This window comes from Melanerpes formicivorus, unplaced genomic scaffold, assembly GCF_026170545.1.
Source record: "Melanerpes formicivorus ecotype bairdi unplaced genomic scaffold, bMelFor1.0.p_v2 SCAF_40, whole genome shotgun sequence".
Lineage (NCBI taxonomy): Eukaryota > Metazoa > Chordata > Aves > Piciformes > Picidae > Melanerpes > Melanerpes formicivorus.
In genome coordinates this window covers 2,930,946-2,948,425 of record NW_027142392.1, presented here as the reverse complement: position 1 = coordinate 2,948,425, position 17,480 = coordinate 2,930,946, and the positions used below count along the sequence as shown (strand labels likewise).

Here is a 17,480-nt window from a genome sequence, read left to right as displayed (position 1 = left end):
TGCCCCACAGTAGGAAGCAGATGCTGTATCTGCAATCTACACATGAATGTCAGTCTTTGAAGGTGCTGTCCACACAGAGCTTTTCTAAAGCAGAGATACATTAGATCACATTTTGGGTAAATTTGTGTATTTTATCCAACCTCTGGAAATGAGGAGGCTCCTCCCAAATGAAACTGTCCATTATTTCTCAAGGAGTCATATGAAAATATTCTACCATTGCTCCTCAGGCATTCTTTGTTCTTTCATTTAACCATCCTAGCCACAAAAAGGCAGTTGAACAAGACAAGGCTGCTGGCTCTGGGGAACAAAAGATGGTTGGGATGTTCTAAAACCAAGCCTAGAGAAATTCAAGAGGAGCACATTAGTCAGAATAGAACAGCTACACAGCAGTACCAGTAACCTTAACAACCAAAGTGACAGAGAATTATTTGTACAGACAAACCCCAGTCTTGAGCAGCCTCAAACAATGTTGACATTGCTACCATCTACCTCTTTGTTACTAAGAAAAATCAGCACTTTCATGTAAAGGATTTGCAGTCTAGAAAGAAGAGCAGGGAATTGTATCTTAGCAGAAGCAATTTCTGTGGAAAACAATCTTTTCTTCAAATTTAAAGGGAAAAAAAATACCAGAGTCAGTGAGTACATGTGATAAGAGGGAGCTCTGATTCCCTTTTTCTGCTTATGGTTGGAGTAAAACAAGGTTTGAAATCAATACACTTGGAGATTGTGAAGCAGCAGTAGTGATAAAAGTGAAAATGGATAAAAATAGTGAGCTAAAAATGTAGGGAGAGTATTTACATGAATAAAGAGTGTAAATGTGTGGTGATTTCTTTAAAGGGAATATGACCTAGGCAAATTCATTGCCAAACAAAATATTCTAAATTAAATTCCTAGGAGAGTAATGAAGTGAACAGAAATAAAAGCAGAGAAGAGAGGCCACATGTCTGCCTTGCTGGGAGGACACCAGGGATGTTTTAACACTGACTTTACAGAGCCAAGGAATCAGCTTGGAACAGGAGGCCAGCGGGCTGCCTCTTCCCAATAGCTACATTGGAGGGTGCAAACAGAATAGAATAGAATAGAATAGAATAGAATAGAATAGAATAGAATAGAATAGAATAGAATAGAATAGACCAAACCAGGTTGGAAGAGACCTTCAAGATCATCGCGTCCAACCTATCATCCAACACCACCTAATCAACCAAACCATGGCACCAAGCACCCCATCAAGTCTCCTCCCGAACACCTCCAGTGATGGTGACTCCACCACCTCCCCAGGCAGCACATTCCAATGGGCAATCACTCTCTGTGTAAAACTTCTTCCTGACCTCCCGCCCAAATTTTGTTCTCCTTAGCTGGGACACCCCATGAGAGCACACCAAGAGTGCTGGGGCCAGGGGAATGGGTAGCAGCTCAGGACAGACTGCAGATGTCAAAGTACTTTAAGTTCCTCCGAGGGGAAACAAAGAGTTAAAAGAAAACCAGAAAGCCAAGAGAAAGGTCAACGCTCAGAATAAGCCTTACTTCATTTTCCTCCTGAACAGCTAAAAATCTGTGGCTGTGAGTCTGCTTTCCCTCTTATCATTCAGGCACCTACACAGGAGTAATGAGCAAACATGTTAGTGGGCAGAGGTCTCCTCCTTTCAGCATTCAAAGGTGCCTACTGCATTAAGCATGTTGCCTGCCAAGTTTGTATGTGTTTGGTGAGATCCTCCTGTTTCAGGGAGGAAAGTTATTGATGATGTCTGAGTCCTGGAGAATAGTTCAGCACTACAGAAAACAGAGGGGGACCTGTGCTGTTCTGCAGGCAAAGATAAGACACTGACCTGCCTTTCCCCCTTAGAAATGAGGGGTTCCTTACTGGAACAGGTTCCCAGAGGTGTCATTGAGACCCCATCCCTGGAGACATTCCAGATCAAACTTGATGGGGACCTGAGCAACCTTATCTAGTTGAAGATGTCCCTGCTCACTGAAGGGGGATTGTGCTGCTGAGGGTCATTTCCAAGGCTATACATGCTGTGATTCTGTGGAATATGAGCTGACACCTCCACTCAGGTCTGAGAGCACACACCTTTGTTTACCAGAGAGGAACTATCTCCATTTATTCAAGAAGTCACTAGGCTGCTGCCTTTTTGTAGAGAATAAATTTTCACCTTCTTCAGAGAACAGATTTCAGACATACTCTAAGAAAAACATCACTAATACTTTGTGATGGTGCTGGCCCTCTTAAAGGTTACAGACAGGATGTCATTTCATTGAGATTTCCAAGAATTGAAGTTTTAAGTGGTTGATGTATTCACAAAGCCTGAATTTATTCACCAGGTACTAAAACAAGTGGTCATGCTTTCAGAAGAGATTACCTGCCTCTGAAAAATCAGGCTGTGGGGGTTCTAATTGCAACTGCAGGCTTCGTTAAGAATGTAAGGGTTCTGGAAAATTAAGGCTGCTAGCTGAATATTGGAAACTTGAGCTCTGAAATACAGCATTTCCATTTAACTATGGGCAGATAGTGTCATAGTATTGGTTGGGGTTGGAAGGGGCCACAAGGATCATCTAGTTCCAACCCCCCTGCCACGGGCAGGGACACCCCACACTAGATCAGGCTGGCCACAGCCTCATCCAGCCTGCTCTTAAACACCTCCAGGGATGGGGCCTCGACCACCTCCCTGGACAACCCATTCCAGGGCTTCACCACTCTCATGGTGAAGAACTTCCTCCCCACGTCCAGCCTGAATCTCCCCACTTCCAGCTTCATTCCATTCCCCCTAGTCCTATCACTACCTGAGATCCTGAGAAGTCCCTCCCCAGCCTTCTTGTAGCCCCCCTTCAGATACTGGAAGGCCACAATTAGGTCAGCTTGGAGCCTTCTCTTCTGCAGACTGAACAGCCGCAACTCCTTCAATCTGTCCTCACAGGAGAGGTGCTCCAGCCCTCTGATCATCCTCATGGCCCGTCTCTGGGCATGCTCCAGCACATCCATATCCCCCTTGTAATAGGGGCATCATGAGTGCATCTTCAGTGCCTTTTTATAGCTCATTTTAGTCAATGTTGCTGCTTCTTAAGATCATCTCTTCCACGTAGGATTTCTGACACAGTTTGTTCATAGCTTTTTTAACACTCTCTGCAGGATTTACAGAGAATCTTTTGGTACTGCTCTCAAATGACTCCCTAGCTCACCCAGAGGGTAGAAGTTCTGCTTTTTCTTTTCACCCCTCTAGTTGTATTAATAGTGCAGAAACATGGGAATGGTCTGAGTCATGCAGAGGAAAGTTCAAGTATACGAGGTCTCTGTTGCTGGCAGTAGGGACTCACAACCTTCACCTCTGACAGCTGCCCTCAGGAATGTCAGGAATTTTGTTCACAGATCTTGATCACGAACCTTGAGATATATTCATGTCACATTTTATGGTTACTGCACACCTTTTCAGCCTCTTTTTGTCTGGGTTTTCCCTAGACTAGTCTTCCCTGCGCCCCGCCCCGTTCTTTGAGTCCTCTGAGGTGTATAAATCGGGAATTCTGGGGATGTGAAGTTTGGAAATAGGAGGCCAGGGCCTAAGAGCAGTAGGAGAAGGTATCTTGAGAATAAGAAGAGTTGAGAAACATGGTGTGCAATGGGCTTTGCATCTAGAGAGGCTTGTGTTCCCAAGGCTGTTCTAACCTAATGAGCTAGTAGAAAGTGCATAAAGAAGATTGCACCACAAGCAAACTTTCACAGGCTGTTAGCAAGCCTGAGAATACTTTTAAAGCTATGATTCTTAATGAAGGGCTTTTTGTATAACTATAAACAAAAAAACACCCCAGATATTAAGGAAAGGAACATTAGCAAAAATAATCACAGCTCAGAGCTACAACAGCTCTAATTTCATGCTTAAGATCAAGCTACTTCAGATGATCCCCAGATTGAAAATTGTTGGCATTTGTGTGGGGAGGAGGTATGTGGTGCCCTGCTGTCCTGGTTTTGTCTGGGATAGAGTTAGTTCTCTTCCTAGCAGCTGGTGCAGTGCTGTGTTTTGGACTGAGTGTGAGAATAACGTTGGTACCACATGGATGCTTTAGTTGTTGCTGTGTTGTGCCTGTCCTAAGCTAAGGACTTTGCAGTTTCCTGTGCTCTGCCATGGAGAAGGTGCACAAGGAGCTGTAAGGGAGCATGGGCAGGACAGCTGACCTGAACTAGCCAAAGGGATATTCCATAGCGCAGAAAATCACGCTGCTCTGCTCTGGAGCCCCTATTACAGGAAGGATCTGGAGGTGCTAGAGTGTGTCCAGAGAAGGACCATGAGGATGACTAGAGAGCTGGAGCATCTCTCCTACAAGAACAGACTGAGGGAGTTGGGGCTGTTCAGTCTGGAGAAGAGAAGGCTCTGAGAAGACCTAATTGTGGCCTTCCAGTATCTGAATGGGGCCTACAAGAAAACTGGGGAGGGACTTTTCAGGGTGTCAAGTAATGATAGGACTAGGGAGTAATGATAGGCAGGGGGGTTGGACCTAGATGATCCTTGAGGTCCTTTCCAACCCTAACAATTCCATGATTCTATGCTCCAGCTGGGAGAAAGTTGGCCAGGGAGCAGTGGATTACTGCTGAGGCACCGGTCAGCAAGTGGTGATGACTGCATTGTGCATCACTTGTCTTTGCTTGGGACATTTTTGTTATATTCCTTTTTCATTACAACTACTATTATAATTTATTATTATATACTGTTTTAGTTATTAAATTATTCTTACCTTAACTCATCAGTTTTACTTTTTTTCCCAGTCCTTCTCCCTATCCCACTGGGAGGGCAGCAGAGTAAGGACATGGCTTGGTTTCCAGTTGGGGTTAAACCAAAACACCTGATTATACTGGAAGCCTACACTGGGCATCCACAGTCACCCTCCTCCTCCCTGCCCTAGGAGCAGGCTTGAAACCAAGAAAAGCAGCCCCATTATTCCTCCTGTTTTGCACAGCTTCCTTGCAGTGGGTAGCCCACATATGGAGCTCACTGGAAGATGTTGTTGTGTTTAGGTCTAAATCTGTCCCTGTCACACAGCAAGTGCCACTCACTTGGATCATCTCCAGTTCTGTTTCCACAGTGAGGTGGGTCACACTTAGCAAGCATGGCACCAGCTCTCACACAATGCTTTCCTGAACAACACCCCTTTGCATGTTTTGTCCTCCCCAAACCCTTTTCTGACAAACTCCAGCACGAGCATGGGTTGTAGAAAGCTGAACACTTTATTGAATAGCCACAACAGAACAGACTGGCAACGTGTAACTGCTTTGGGATAGAGCTGTAAAAAGTATAGTTCTCTTTCAAATGGATTTGTGGAGTTTTTCTCCCTTGGGTAAGTCGGCTTTCTCCAGCTTTAAGCATTAGTCCTGTGAGAAGATGACTTCTTCATGCTTTTTCATAAACTCTTTTGGAGGTAACATTATTCATGGAGCATTCCTGGAAAGAAAGGCAGATTTTATCAGCTTTAGACTCTCACTAAATGTTTGTTAGTTAGGAGGTAAAGAATTCCTTATCCATTAGGAGCCAGTGCAAGGAAAAAAATACATTCCTCCTCCTCTATAACCAATTGCCAAAACAGTGAAAGTCAGGTTGGAGAGCTTCAGAAAGAGAAGTCTGAAATACAAACACAGGACTGAAAGAGCATCAAAGGATTGCTCCAGCAACCCCCAGATTTCTAATCTCCTCTTAAAAAAAACTCTAAAGAAGGCTCCTAGAAATTCTGTGGAGGGTGACTGGAATCTGGAGCTGGGCATTACTCTTTTTTTCCTTTCACCTTTTTCATCCATGGCTTGTCTTCTTCACACATGTGTGCACAACTCATACCCACACATACCCAGAGAGTCCCACATAGCTTTCAGATTTGCAGCTCCTGGTGTCAGCCTCTGCATGTCAGCCTCTGCCCTCATTTATTTTTCTGTTAACAAACTCTGGGGTTTTTGGCCTTTCTTCATGAAGTTGTTATTTTAAATGATTTGTATTAGTTCTCCTCTAGGTTCTATCCAGAAAAATTTAAATGTCAAGTTTATGGACATATTATTTTTCTCTAGAGGGAGGAACAGCTCTTCAGGGCTTTCATATATGTGTATTGTTTTGTAGCAGGTAGGAATCTCAGCTGTCTTTTATGAACACAGCGTTAGGCCACTCCTAGAGTCTTCAAAGTATTTTTCCTAAAGCAGTGCTGGGAAGCCTCAAACTACAGGTGAGCCTCACTGGCACCAAGTCAAGCTCAATGTTCTCTGAGCAGATAACAGCACCCAAGAGAGCTCAGATATGGAGGGTTTTTTGGCTTATTTGTTGTTGGGTTGTGGGGGTTTCTTGTGTGGTGTTTTTTTGTGGGGTTTTTGTGTTTTGTTTTGTTATAGCATCATATCATTGTCACAATTGCTGGTGGTACACAACTGGTAGAATGGTTCCCACAGAGGGCTGCTGAGTCTTTCCTGGAGGTTGCCTGGAGTATTTTGCATTAGCACAGAAAGGACACACTTTACATGGGTTTTGCCAATGGTTCCTCTATGCTGTCCAGGACATGAAGCTTCCAATATATAAAGCTTTTCCTCAAGGGGATGTTGTTTCTTAATCCCTACTCTTTCCTAACCACATCTTGCTATGAATGGAGGACAGGCAGCTCCATACCATTCCCTAAATTTAATAGCATTTCAGTTTTTGTGTACACCCCAGATTCATTCAGAGAGTTCTCACCAAGCTCTCAGAGCCCTTTCAGATGCTTTCATTCCCCATGTTTGAACCCAGTGCAATACATCTGCTAAACATGAATTCTGCATGATTAATTCAGTCCAGTAAGTAACAAAAATGAACTCACCACCACCAGGTTCCCATCCACCACTTTCCTCTTTATGATAGTCTGTTTTCCATCCCACTTCTGCACCTGGGTCAGGGTGCCATTGTCTAGGGTTATGACATTCTGCCAAGAAAAAGAGAAAACAAAATGTGGCTGTTTCATCAGAGTGCTCTGGGATGAGAAGAGTCATAGAATCATAACACTGGTTAGGTGGGAAAAGACCTCCAAAATCATCAAGTTCAACCATCAGTGTAACACCACCACAGCCATTAAACCACATCCTGACATGCCAAGCCCATAGATTTCTTGAATAATGGGATGGTAACTCCACCACTGCCCTGGGAAACCTGTTCCAGAAGACTGTTTCCACGTCCAAACAGCACAGAGCATCCATAGCATTCTTACCTTTGAAGGCAACATTTATGCACCGGGTCTCAAAAATCACAGCTCCATCCTTCTGCTCCCACTTCCATTTTAAGAGATGTAGTTGGAAAGAGATGGCTTTGGACTCACCTTTGTTTTCCTGTCGTCTGCTGTGGTCTCATCAAACTCTTCACCCAGCTTGAAAGAGACCTCTGTGTTTTTTAAGGTACTTTCTGTTTTGATAGTGATCACATCGCCGTTGATGCTGATAGCTACGCTGGGTTTAGCCACGCCAGCCATTTTCCTGGTAGCAAACCCCACACCTGTAAGCAAGACAGAGGACTATGAAATATTTATCTTTACCCAATGATATTCTCTATTTGAAGTTATTTTATTTGGGGAAAAGAAAAATACCTCAGTGCTGATTTCCCCAATCCTTTCTGTGTTGCAGAGTTTTCATCTCACTAGCTTGTTATGGTTATGGACCAAGCCAGGTGGGATGAGGTAAGGGAATTCTCTGCTCTGCCACTATGCTACAAGCAATATTTCAAAGACTGAGTCAGGATTTTAATGCTACATATTTGCACATACACTTGTTTGGAATAATTGCAGTGGTTTGTACACTAACTTGTAAGCTAAATGTAGCTAAAAGTAAGTAAGCAGAAATAGAGCAGAGTTTCCAAGCCACAACACCAAACAAACAAGGGGGGGGGAGAGGGGAAACAACCAGCAAACAACACAAGCACTTTTTATATTTAATCAGCAGCTAGGCTGAATAAAAGGAAATGATTAAAAAAATAGCTGGCAATGGTTGTGTCCTGAGTAAAATCTGGGGTACAGCTTAGGAGCACAAGAGTCTCACTGGAAGCTGTCTGAACGCTGCATAAGTCCCAGCAAGTGTTTCACCCCTCATCTCCAAATACACCACACACATCACCCCCCCAGCTTTTTAGCAAGCACCCACCCAATCACTGCAAGTTGCCCTTTACTTGTTGCCCATTGCAAGAGTGTGCAGACCTTATACTCTTCAATTTTTGTTCTAAGCAAGAAGCCTACATCTTTAGAGAAGAGTGTTATCCCTCAAGTCTCTGCATGAATCCATGCAATTTTCTTTGTTAATACTCACTGGAGGCTGTCACAGAGTTTTATTCACTATAGCAGCTGTGACAACTCTTAGTCCTGTCACTCCTGTGACAGTCTCCTAGTCCAGCAGCAGCATAATGAATTTTAGGTGTGTTGCTTTCAGACACAGAGGAGCTGCATTCTAGCGTTGCATCGAGCTGTATGTCCAAGGATAAAAGCTAATCCACACAAAATATTGCAGTGAAGTATTTCACATCCATCCATAACACTGCTAACTAGGCATGCACAGACCTGACTTACCCAAAACTATTTCTGACAATCAAGGTTCTTCTCTGTTATGGGAATTTGACAGTAATTCAAACAATCCAGTTCCCAGTTTAAGACCTTCTGATCAAAACAGCATAGCCAGAAAAAGCAAGGAAAGAATAAAGCTCAAGACCAGCATGCCTTCCCTGTCCCATAAACCACAACTCCAAATAACAATTCTCACCCAGCTCTTTCAAATAGTCCTCAAAGTTTTCACTCGAAAGGAGCTTCCAGTTGCCCACAAACTGGTCACACATTTTGTCAGGCTAGAGAGAAGTCTTCCCCAGGATCAAGCAGAAAGGCAGGACAGGAGGGTAGTGTGAGCTCCAGGAGATGAGGAGTTATCTTTAAAAAGGAGCCTTGGCCACATGATGCTGTAGGATGACCAATGAACAGGGAGACCCAGTGACCAGTGTTTTCCTTCCTCTCCTCCCCCTCCTTTGCCAGTAGGTCATAGTGTTATTATTCATATGCCCTTACTAGCACAAAGATCACTGACTTGTTTTCACTTTGTTAGTCTGTCATTCAAGAGCACTCAAGAACACCTCAGGGCAAATAATTAAATCATATTGTCTTTCAGAAGAAGAAGGTAGGCTCAAACCACAGAGGGTTATGTTCTCTCCTGCACTCTTTCATTTCAGTTTGCCCTACCAAATGGACAGGGCTACATTCCCTAACTACTAGATCTGGAAACTCTTTTGGCATAATTTAGTTATATTTCTGCACCCCTGCAGTGAGACATTTTCCCCAGAGAGACACAGAGTGACAGGAAGAATGGATTTGGGAAAGAAAGAGTGTGCTAAGAAAGAGAGAGTGCTGGTGGCTGTAGAAGGGTAAAGGCAATAAAAATGCTTCCTTGACAAGGATCTCCTTATCATTGCACCACCTGAATCAGCTGGTTGAGAGGTCTGCATTCTGCTTATATGTGATATAGAGAGGGGACACGGGGCTCTGTGAAAAGTGAAATAACAAAAGAGATTATTTCTCTCTCTTTTGCTCCTGTGCTTTCTGGAGACCTATGACCCAATGCCTAGCATTATGACTAATTAGAGCGTAAAGCTAGGCTCTAGTATTGATCCACCAAAGCTCCCTGGACACTTCATTTGTTTTTTATTCAGGGTTCATACAGTAATCTGTTTGAGGCAAGGTGTGTAGCATTATGAGGTCCACCCTGGCTGAACCCCTAAGCCCTGTCACAGCTCAGATCACAACAAAACTGCATCAGAAAGCAGTCATGCAATCTCTGAGACACTCCTTCTGGCTGTAACATGCTATTCCAATGGCAAAAAGCACCTAATAAGTGCGGACTTCAGCCCCCTTCAACCCTTAGATTGATTTCCTGGAAATACTCTGCTGGTTGTCAGGCAACAAATGTGTTGGTCCACGTGTTTTTTCACTTATTGACTTTGTAAATTACAGAGTTGTAGAAAAGTTATCTATATAGGACTGTAAGATAAAGGGAAGAGAGATCAGTAAGCCTCCAGCACAGACTCCCAGTCAGGCAGAGCCCTCTCTTGAGTTCAGATAAGGCTGTACAGAACTGTGCCCTGGTGGGACTGGGAAACCTCCAAGGATGGAGCCAGCACAGACTCCCTGGGCAACCCTCACCCTTGCCCAGCTGTTCCCAGAGGGAAGTAAGCTCCTTATCTTCTATCTGAATCCCTCTTCTTTCATCTTTTACCCTTAGTCTCTCATTCTGTCACTATTCACTGCTGTGAAAAGCCTGGTTCCAACTCCTCATCACTTTCCCGTAGTGTTAGGGGGATCTGTAAGCATTCCCAAAGCTTAACCAGGATGAACCACGCCAGTCTCACAGGCTTTCCCCACAGAGCAAGTGCTTCAGCCCCCTGAGCATCTTGAGTATCCTCTGTTGAACTCCCTCCAAAACCGGATGCAACCCTCTGGGAACCACTTAATGCATGCTCAAGAGAGGTGAACAATCACTTCCACCAACCTGCTGGCTGTGCACGTGAGAAGGAGGATGCTGATTCCTGTACTCCAGCTCTGTCACTTAGGACAAGCTTTTAACTGAGGACTGTGCCACATCTTTCCTGGTGCTTTAGAGATGTGTGGATTGGTCAAAGGAAAAATACAGCTTACTTTCAGATGTGAAAACATCAATTAACAAATCACAGCTATGACTATTAGCAACACTATGCTTTAAAAAAGGCTTCTTTCTGCAGTTCCTCCTCCTCCCAGAAGGGGACTGCTTCAACTGCTTTAACTAATTGGTGACATTCAGTGATTCTTTGAATCAAAAACTGGAATGAAAAGACTAAGAAGTTATCTGTGCTGAAAGTCACACCTGCTGCCACAGCAGACTATTAGCCTGTTGACAATGGCTTCTGCTGAGAACATTCCTAAAGGGAGCATGGCCTCTATGTGGGGTTATTAGTGACACAGATGGAAATGTCCATAGTGAGAAAAAAAGTATATATATATTCTTGGGAAAGCTGTTAAAAGCAGGGATTTTCACCTTAAGTAGGGAAGGAACCATGGCTTTGCTGCAAGATTCCTGTTCAGGCACCGTAATATCTCCTGAGAAGATGACCTATAGCAGCTCTTTTGTCAGGACAGATGGATCATGTCACTCTGTCTGGCATTGCTGTATTTTAGGCCAAGCAAAAGGTTTTTGTAACACTTTCCTGGCTGGATTCTAGGGTGGGAATCTGTTCTAAGGTCCCAGGGTAAATTCAAGGTGGGCTAAGGATGGAGAGCAGAGAAGAACAGGTGAAAGAATGCCTATCTCTGCTTCTGTTTCTGATTAATGCTGGAGACAGATGAATTGCCTTAGACATTTGCTTAGGCAGTAAAAGTAGTAAGTAAAGCTTCAGTACTCATGATGTAAGACACTGACTTAACAAAGTACTGGCTTCAGCTGGTTTGAAAGTTCAGAAGGTCAGCTGGGTTTTGGTGAGGCTTTTCCCTCTCTCAGGGGAGGAGGTGAACAGGAGACAAAAGCAGGTCATTTTTCCTTTGTTCAGCAGGACAGTCCCCAGGAGCAAGCTGATGCTCCCCAACTGCTGATTGTTGCTTCAGTCCTCACTGAGGGCTAAGGTTACTATTGCAAATGGTCGCTTTGCCAGAGGAGTCAAATTTTGACAGCAGCAAAAATGAATCTGGTGTTTCCTTGAGAGGCTACTAGCAGCCAGTAACTACCCAGTCACCTTGCTGGGCTCTCACATTTAGAGACCTCAAGCCAGTGGAGGCCAGCACTTGATTTTTCCTTTTAGTAATTCTAGGTTCATGTATTCCTTCTGGACTGTAGTCCAACATTTGAGTACTCCACTTTCTTGTTTGTGGGCTTCATTTGCCTGAATTCACCTCAGGACATACAAATCCTGCCTCTTCCTTCCCTTTCCCTCTTCCTCCCAAAAAAGAGAAGGTGTTTTACTTTCCTTACTTTATCCCTAAACCTCTCTCTAGATTTAGCTATTGCAGCAGACTTGGAAATTAAGAAAGCAATCTGTTTCCCAAAGCACTTTTGGATTTCTTCTAAGGATTTGAAGATTTGCTAATAGCATTCTGAAAACTTCCTTTGTAGTCCTTCCCCAGGTGCTCTTCTGAATTATCACAGATCTTCCAGCTGAGATCATCTCTTGAAGCATCTATCTGATCAAAGCAATAAGACTGTTGGTTACATCTGCTTTGGGACTGCTCAGCAGGACTCCATTCTGGTTCTGCTTTGTTACTGCAGCACATACCATACCACCTGCACAGTCAGGCTTTGCATCTCATTTCCACATGGATCTGCCTTTAGAATCCTTTCACTGGGGTTTTGCTTGTTTGCTTCTTTCTTGATAGATATTTTTTAGCAAGCTGAGGGGATATCTTCAAATAAAGATGGCACTCTAGTTTATTTTGGTAGCTTGGAATGTCTTGTAAGCTTAAACTGTTCTTATTAGTGGTTGTCCTCTTAACAGTTCTCTCTCATGAAGTGAGGACATTCCCCAAATTCCACTTCTCTTTCACAGAAAACTGAAGGGAGAGCAAAGTGTAAGAACAACAGACATTCAAGATCATTTAAATGAGGCTGGTGAGAGGCCTCAAGCACAAGCCCTGTGAGGGGAGGCTGAGGGAGCTGGGGTTGCTTAGCCTGGAGAAGAGGAGGCTCAGGGAAGACCTTATTGCTGTCTACAGCTACCTGAAGGGAGGTTGTAGCCAGGAGGGGGTTGGTCTCTTCTCCCAGGCAACCAGCACCAGAACAAGAGGACACAGTCTCAAGCTGTGCCAGGGGGAAAGTTTAGGCTTGAGGTGAGGAGAAAGTTCTTCACAGAGAGAGTTGTTAGGCATTGGAATGGGCTTCCCAGGGAGGTGGTGGAGTCACCATCCCTGGAGGTGTTCAAGAGGGGATTGGACGTGGCACTTGGTGCCATGCTTTAGTAGTCATGAGGTGTTGGGTGACAGGTTGGACTTGATGATCTTTGAGGTCTCTTCCAACCTTATTGATTTTATGATTCTATGATCAGACTTGATGTGGCCCTGGGCAGCCTGGTGTTGGAGGTTTGCCTGCTCACTGCAGGGGAGTTAGACAAGATGACCTTTGAGGGTCCCTTCAGCCCAATGCAATCTGTGAATCTGTGAATTAGTTCATATTTTCCAACTACTGTGCCTTGGCTGATGTCCTGGATGGGACTGACCTGAGTAAATATGGATGTCAAAAAAATGAAGGGCATCTATCTTAAAGCAGGTTACTTTGGATTCCCTTTTATACTCATAATATACTCATAATATACTCATAATGGCAGATTATAGAATACAAATGTCCTCATTTTAAGGTGCTATAACTGTGGTAGTGTCTTGTAAAAACGAATGAGGGCTTCTATATGTATTTCTGTGTCTTTGTGTCAAAACTTAGATGAGGTACACTCTACATGATGACAATGACAATAATGAGAGTAGGATGCATTCAAGGCTCATATTCATTTCTATTACCTGAACTTGAGCAGCTGAGGAATTATTACTGTTATGGTTGCCCCTGTCTGTAGTAATTAGTGCTGTTCTCTTTAGAATCTAATGATTTGTAGACCTTCAAGTGTAATTTTCCAACCATGACTTGAAATGCTGGTCAGCATTCAATCATCTGTATCTAAGATACAAAGCAAGGCATAAGTCCAAAGTCACTACATACCTCACATGCTGTAGACACAGTGTGTGAACGTTGCCTGATACGGACGCTGTATGCAACCACTCCGCCTGCTGCAGAGAAGTCCCTGCGGACCTGCAGTGCAAACAGCTGCAGCACACACTTGTATCTACCTGTCCAGGCACCTGCATGATCAAAACTTCTCCCAAGCTGATTGAGGAGGAACTGCAAGCCTGAAGGAAAACCCCAGGAATTCCTAAGCTGCTAGCAGACTCAGCAAGCTGCAAGCTCTCCACCTGACCAATCTAATTTTGCAGTGTTTGTATCTCTGTGCCTTTGTGGGAGGGTGTTAAGGATGTAATCCAGAGACTGACCTGACATGGCTGCTTTTTATCTCTTTCCAGTTTTGCTTTGTCAAAAGTGGGAGATAGGCAATTGTGTAAAGTAGAATTCCTGCTATGGCAAGTGCCATTATGTCTGTTGTTTGATGAGGGCTTTTCCTGACCATTGCCAGCATGTTCTGAACAATATCTGACTGGTTTGCTCCGTGTTGGATGAAGATGAACAGTTTTGCAAGTATTCTTAATGAAAATATTAACAATTTTACAGTTCATAACAGCTGAGACAAAATGATCCTTTAGATGTCATGCCTTACAAAGACAAGACTGAAGGAAAGACCATCACAAGAAAATCTTATGAGAAGGCCCCTAGGGAGGTTTTATTGCAGCTCTAGGAAAACTGTAAATGTCTTGATAGTAGCTTGCAGGAGCATTGCAGGAAGGATTAAAAAAAGCAACAAACCTCCAAAAAGTAGTTCACTTATTTCTAGCAACTGAAGAACCAGTGTCTCTGCTGTTACCTTCTATGTCTTCTTCCAAATATCAGCTCTTTTGAAAGTATTCTTGATGTTGAAATGGATTTCCATTAAAGCATCATTTCTTTGCTTTCTAGATGCAGAATTTCACCCTTTTGATTAAGCACTAGAATTAATTTCTCTCATGGGAAATGAAAATGATCATTAGGCTATTAAAACCTAGCTTGTCTTTTAGGATAGGATAGGATAGGATAGGATAGGATAGGATAGGATAGGATAGGATAGGATAGGATAGGATAGGATAGGATAGGATAGGATAGGATAGAATAGACCAGACCAGACCAGGTTGAAAGAGACCTTCAAGATCATCGCGTCCAACCTATCAACCAATCCAACCCACCTAATCAACTAAACCATGGCATCAAGCACCCCATCAAGTCTCCTCCTGAAGACCTCCAATGATGGTGACTCCACCACCTCCTTGGGCAGCCCATTCCAATGGGCAATCACTCTCTCTTATCACTATTTCTGTGATAAAGATGCAATCATTAGCAGAACTGCCTGAGCTAGAACACTGGCAGGTAGGTTATTAGTAACCTGCTCTGGTGAGACTCCACCTGGAGTACTGCCTCCAGTTCTGGAGCCCCTATTACAAGAGGGATATGGACATGCTGGAAGGTGTCCAGAGAAGGGCCACAAGGATGATCAGAGGGCTGGAGCACCTCTCCTATGAGGACAGACTGAAGGAGTTGGGGCTGTTCAGTCTGGAGAAGAGAAGGCTCCAAGGTGACCTAATTGTGGCCTTCCAGTATCTGAAGGGGGCCTACAGGAAGGCTGGGGAAGGACTTCTCAGGATCTCAGGTAGTGATAGGACTAGGGGGAATGGAATGAAGCTGGAGGTGGGGAGATTCAGGCTAGATGTGAGGAGGAGGTTCTTCCCCATGAGAGTGGTGAAACCCTGGAATGGGTTGTCCAGGGAGGTGGTTGGGGTGCCGTCCCTGGAGGTGTTTAAGCCCAGGCTGGATGAGGCTCTGTCCAGCCTGATCTAGTGTGGGGTGTCCCTGCCCATGGCAGGGGGGTTGGAACTAGATGATCCTTGTGGTCCCTTCCAACCCTGACTGATACTATGATACTAAGTGGATGTAATAGCAGAGACTTGACATTCTTCCCTCAGTGAGGCAGGTTTCACAGTGCCCTTACAAAAAAATATTCCCTGCATTTTTATTCCCAGTCTTTGCCCACTCTAGTATTCCTTCTTTCCCTTCAGGATACTCTATGCCTTCATAGCTATTGCCTCCTAATTCTTACAAGCAGCATAGTAAACTGTTTTGTCCCTTCTCTCCTACCCCTATTTCTCTTATTTCTGCTATAAAATTGTGTTAACAAGAGAATTTTTAAAGGTAATATCATATATACACACTCATGTAAGTACTCTCTGTGGGTGTGTGGATATAAAAATGTTCATAAACCCCGTGTCTCATCTAGCTCTTTCATATATTGTTCAAATTTTTCACAGGAGGTTGATCTCAGGTTCCCAAAAGATGATCAACCACCTTTCTGAATGCAGCAAAGTGTTGCCTCTGAAGGATGAAAAGAAATTGTTTTGCCAGCATGATCCAAAGGGGACTCATTCATGATCTGTCCCTAAATGTAGTCTAGTCAAGCAGGACTAGATCTGCTCTCCACTCCTCCACTCTCTTCTCAAGGACATCAGGAGTTTTGGAGGGAAGCTGATGGTGTTGGTATAGTACCTCATGGGTAATGGGTGTTCAGTGCTCTAGTGCTTGGCTGAACATCAGGGAGGAAATGTCAGGAGCAGGGAGTGAAGGTCACTTTAGGAGATATAGAGGTACTTGGTGAATCTGAGTTTGAGACATGGCAGATGAAGTTTTAAGGCTAGATTACAGTGATGCCAAAGAAAAGAGTAGAGCAAGAAATGAGAGCTAATAAGAACATAAGAACTTGTGGGTTTGAGAAGTTGGTTCCACAGTGACAAAAGACCCTCTCTGGAGCCTCTGAAAGACAAAGGAGGAGAGAAATGTCATTGGGGAACTGGGGAGGAAGAGATTGCAGTTGAAAAGTAGGAAATTCAGGGACCTGCTAGAAGTGGAGCAGAGCTGCCATCACTTCTAGAAGCTGGCAGCAAAGAGAAAAGATCTCTGCTTAAATAGTGTGAGTGACTGGGGAGAAACCTGCTAAACACAATTTCAACTATCCAGCAAAGAAACAGGAGTTAGGAGTCACCCAAGCAGGGTTCAAACACTTCTCTGTGTAACTGCTGAAGATACTATTGTCAAGCAAGGGCTGGAAGCTGTTTATATGTTTAAATATTAACTGAGCCACTGCCCCTACTTTTTGCTGGCGTGGAATGTTTTTAGTCCGTGTTTTGAGGCTGCTTCTCCATTACAGCATACGAGGGCTAGAGATGGGAGGCACTGTTAATGCCTGTTCATTGCAGAGTGGGGAAGCTACACCACAAAACAGTTTTCAGAGTCTGTGCAGGTCCCACCAGGTTGTCCATATACTGCACTGTGTATTACAGTGCTCTTGGGAGTTGCTTTTTTTGCAATAGCCAGGGAAAAAGTGAGAGCTGCAACATCTGAGTATAATTCTTATAAAGAAACTGAAGGAAAAGTTAATTTACTGGATGGAGATGTGTGCTGAAAACCTCATTTGTGCTTTCTAGTGCTTAGGTCCTTCCTTGCTGTTAGAAGCAGTTCATTGTGTAATCCTTTACCATCATCACATGGTTGTTTTTCCAACTGTTTTATCTTGCTGTAAGTCATCTGGAACATAGCATTTTAAAACTGATTCATGTTTAGTTCCTGAGGGTTGAAAACAAAGGAACTGACCCATTAATTATTCTAGAATTTGACCAAATCCTTTGTGCTTTCACATTGGCTTGTTCCAAAAAGGAGGTCATGTCTTTAATTAAACCAACTAAAATCATTAAGAACCAAGACAAACAGGCTTCTACTCACATAAGAGTTCTCTTCAGATCTGAAAAGGATGTAGTGGTCTGGAAAACTAAGGTTGAGT

At 43.8% G+C, this 17,480-nt stretch overlaps 1 protein-coding gene across 1 annotated transcript; it reads right to left on the bottom strand.

Annotated features, from left to right (window-relative positions):
* Nucleotides 1-5,193: 5,193 nt before the first annotated feature.
* On the bottom strand, nt 5,194-8,867 carry LOC137451223 (fatty acid-binding protein, adipocyte). Its single transcript, XM_068158558.1, has 4 exons — nt 8,726-8,867; nt 7,303-7,475; nt 6,811-6,912; nt 5,194-5,426 (listed from the first exon to the last, which is right to left on the bottom strand). Exons 1-4 carry the CDS (start codon nt 8,796-8,798, stop codon nt 5,376-5,378), a joined length of 399 nt encoding a protein of 132 aa, XP_068014659.1. The 5' UTR covers nt 8,799-8,867; the 3' UTR covers nt 5,194-5,375.
* Nucleotides 8,868-17,480: the final 8,613 nt, after the last annotated feature.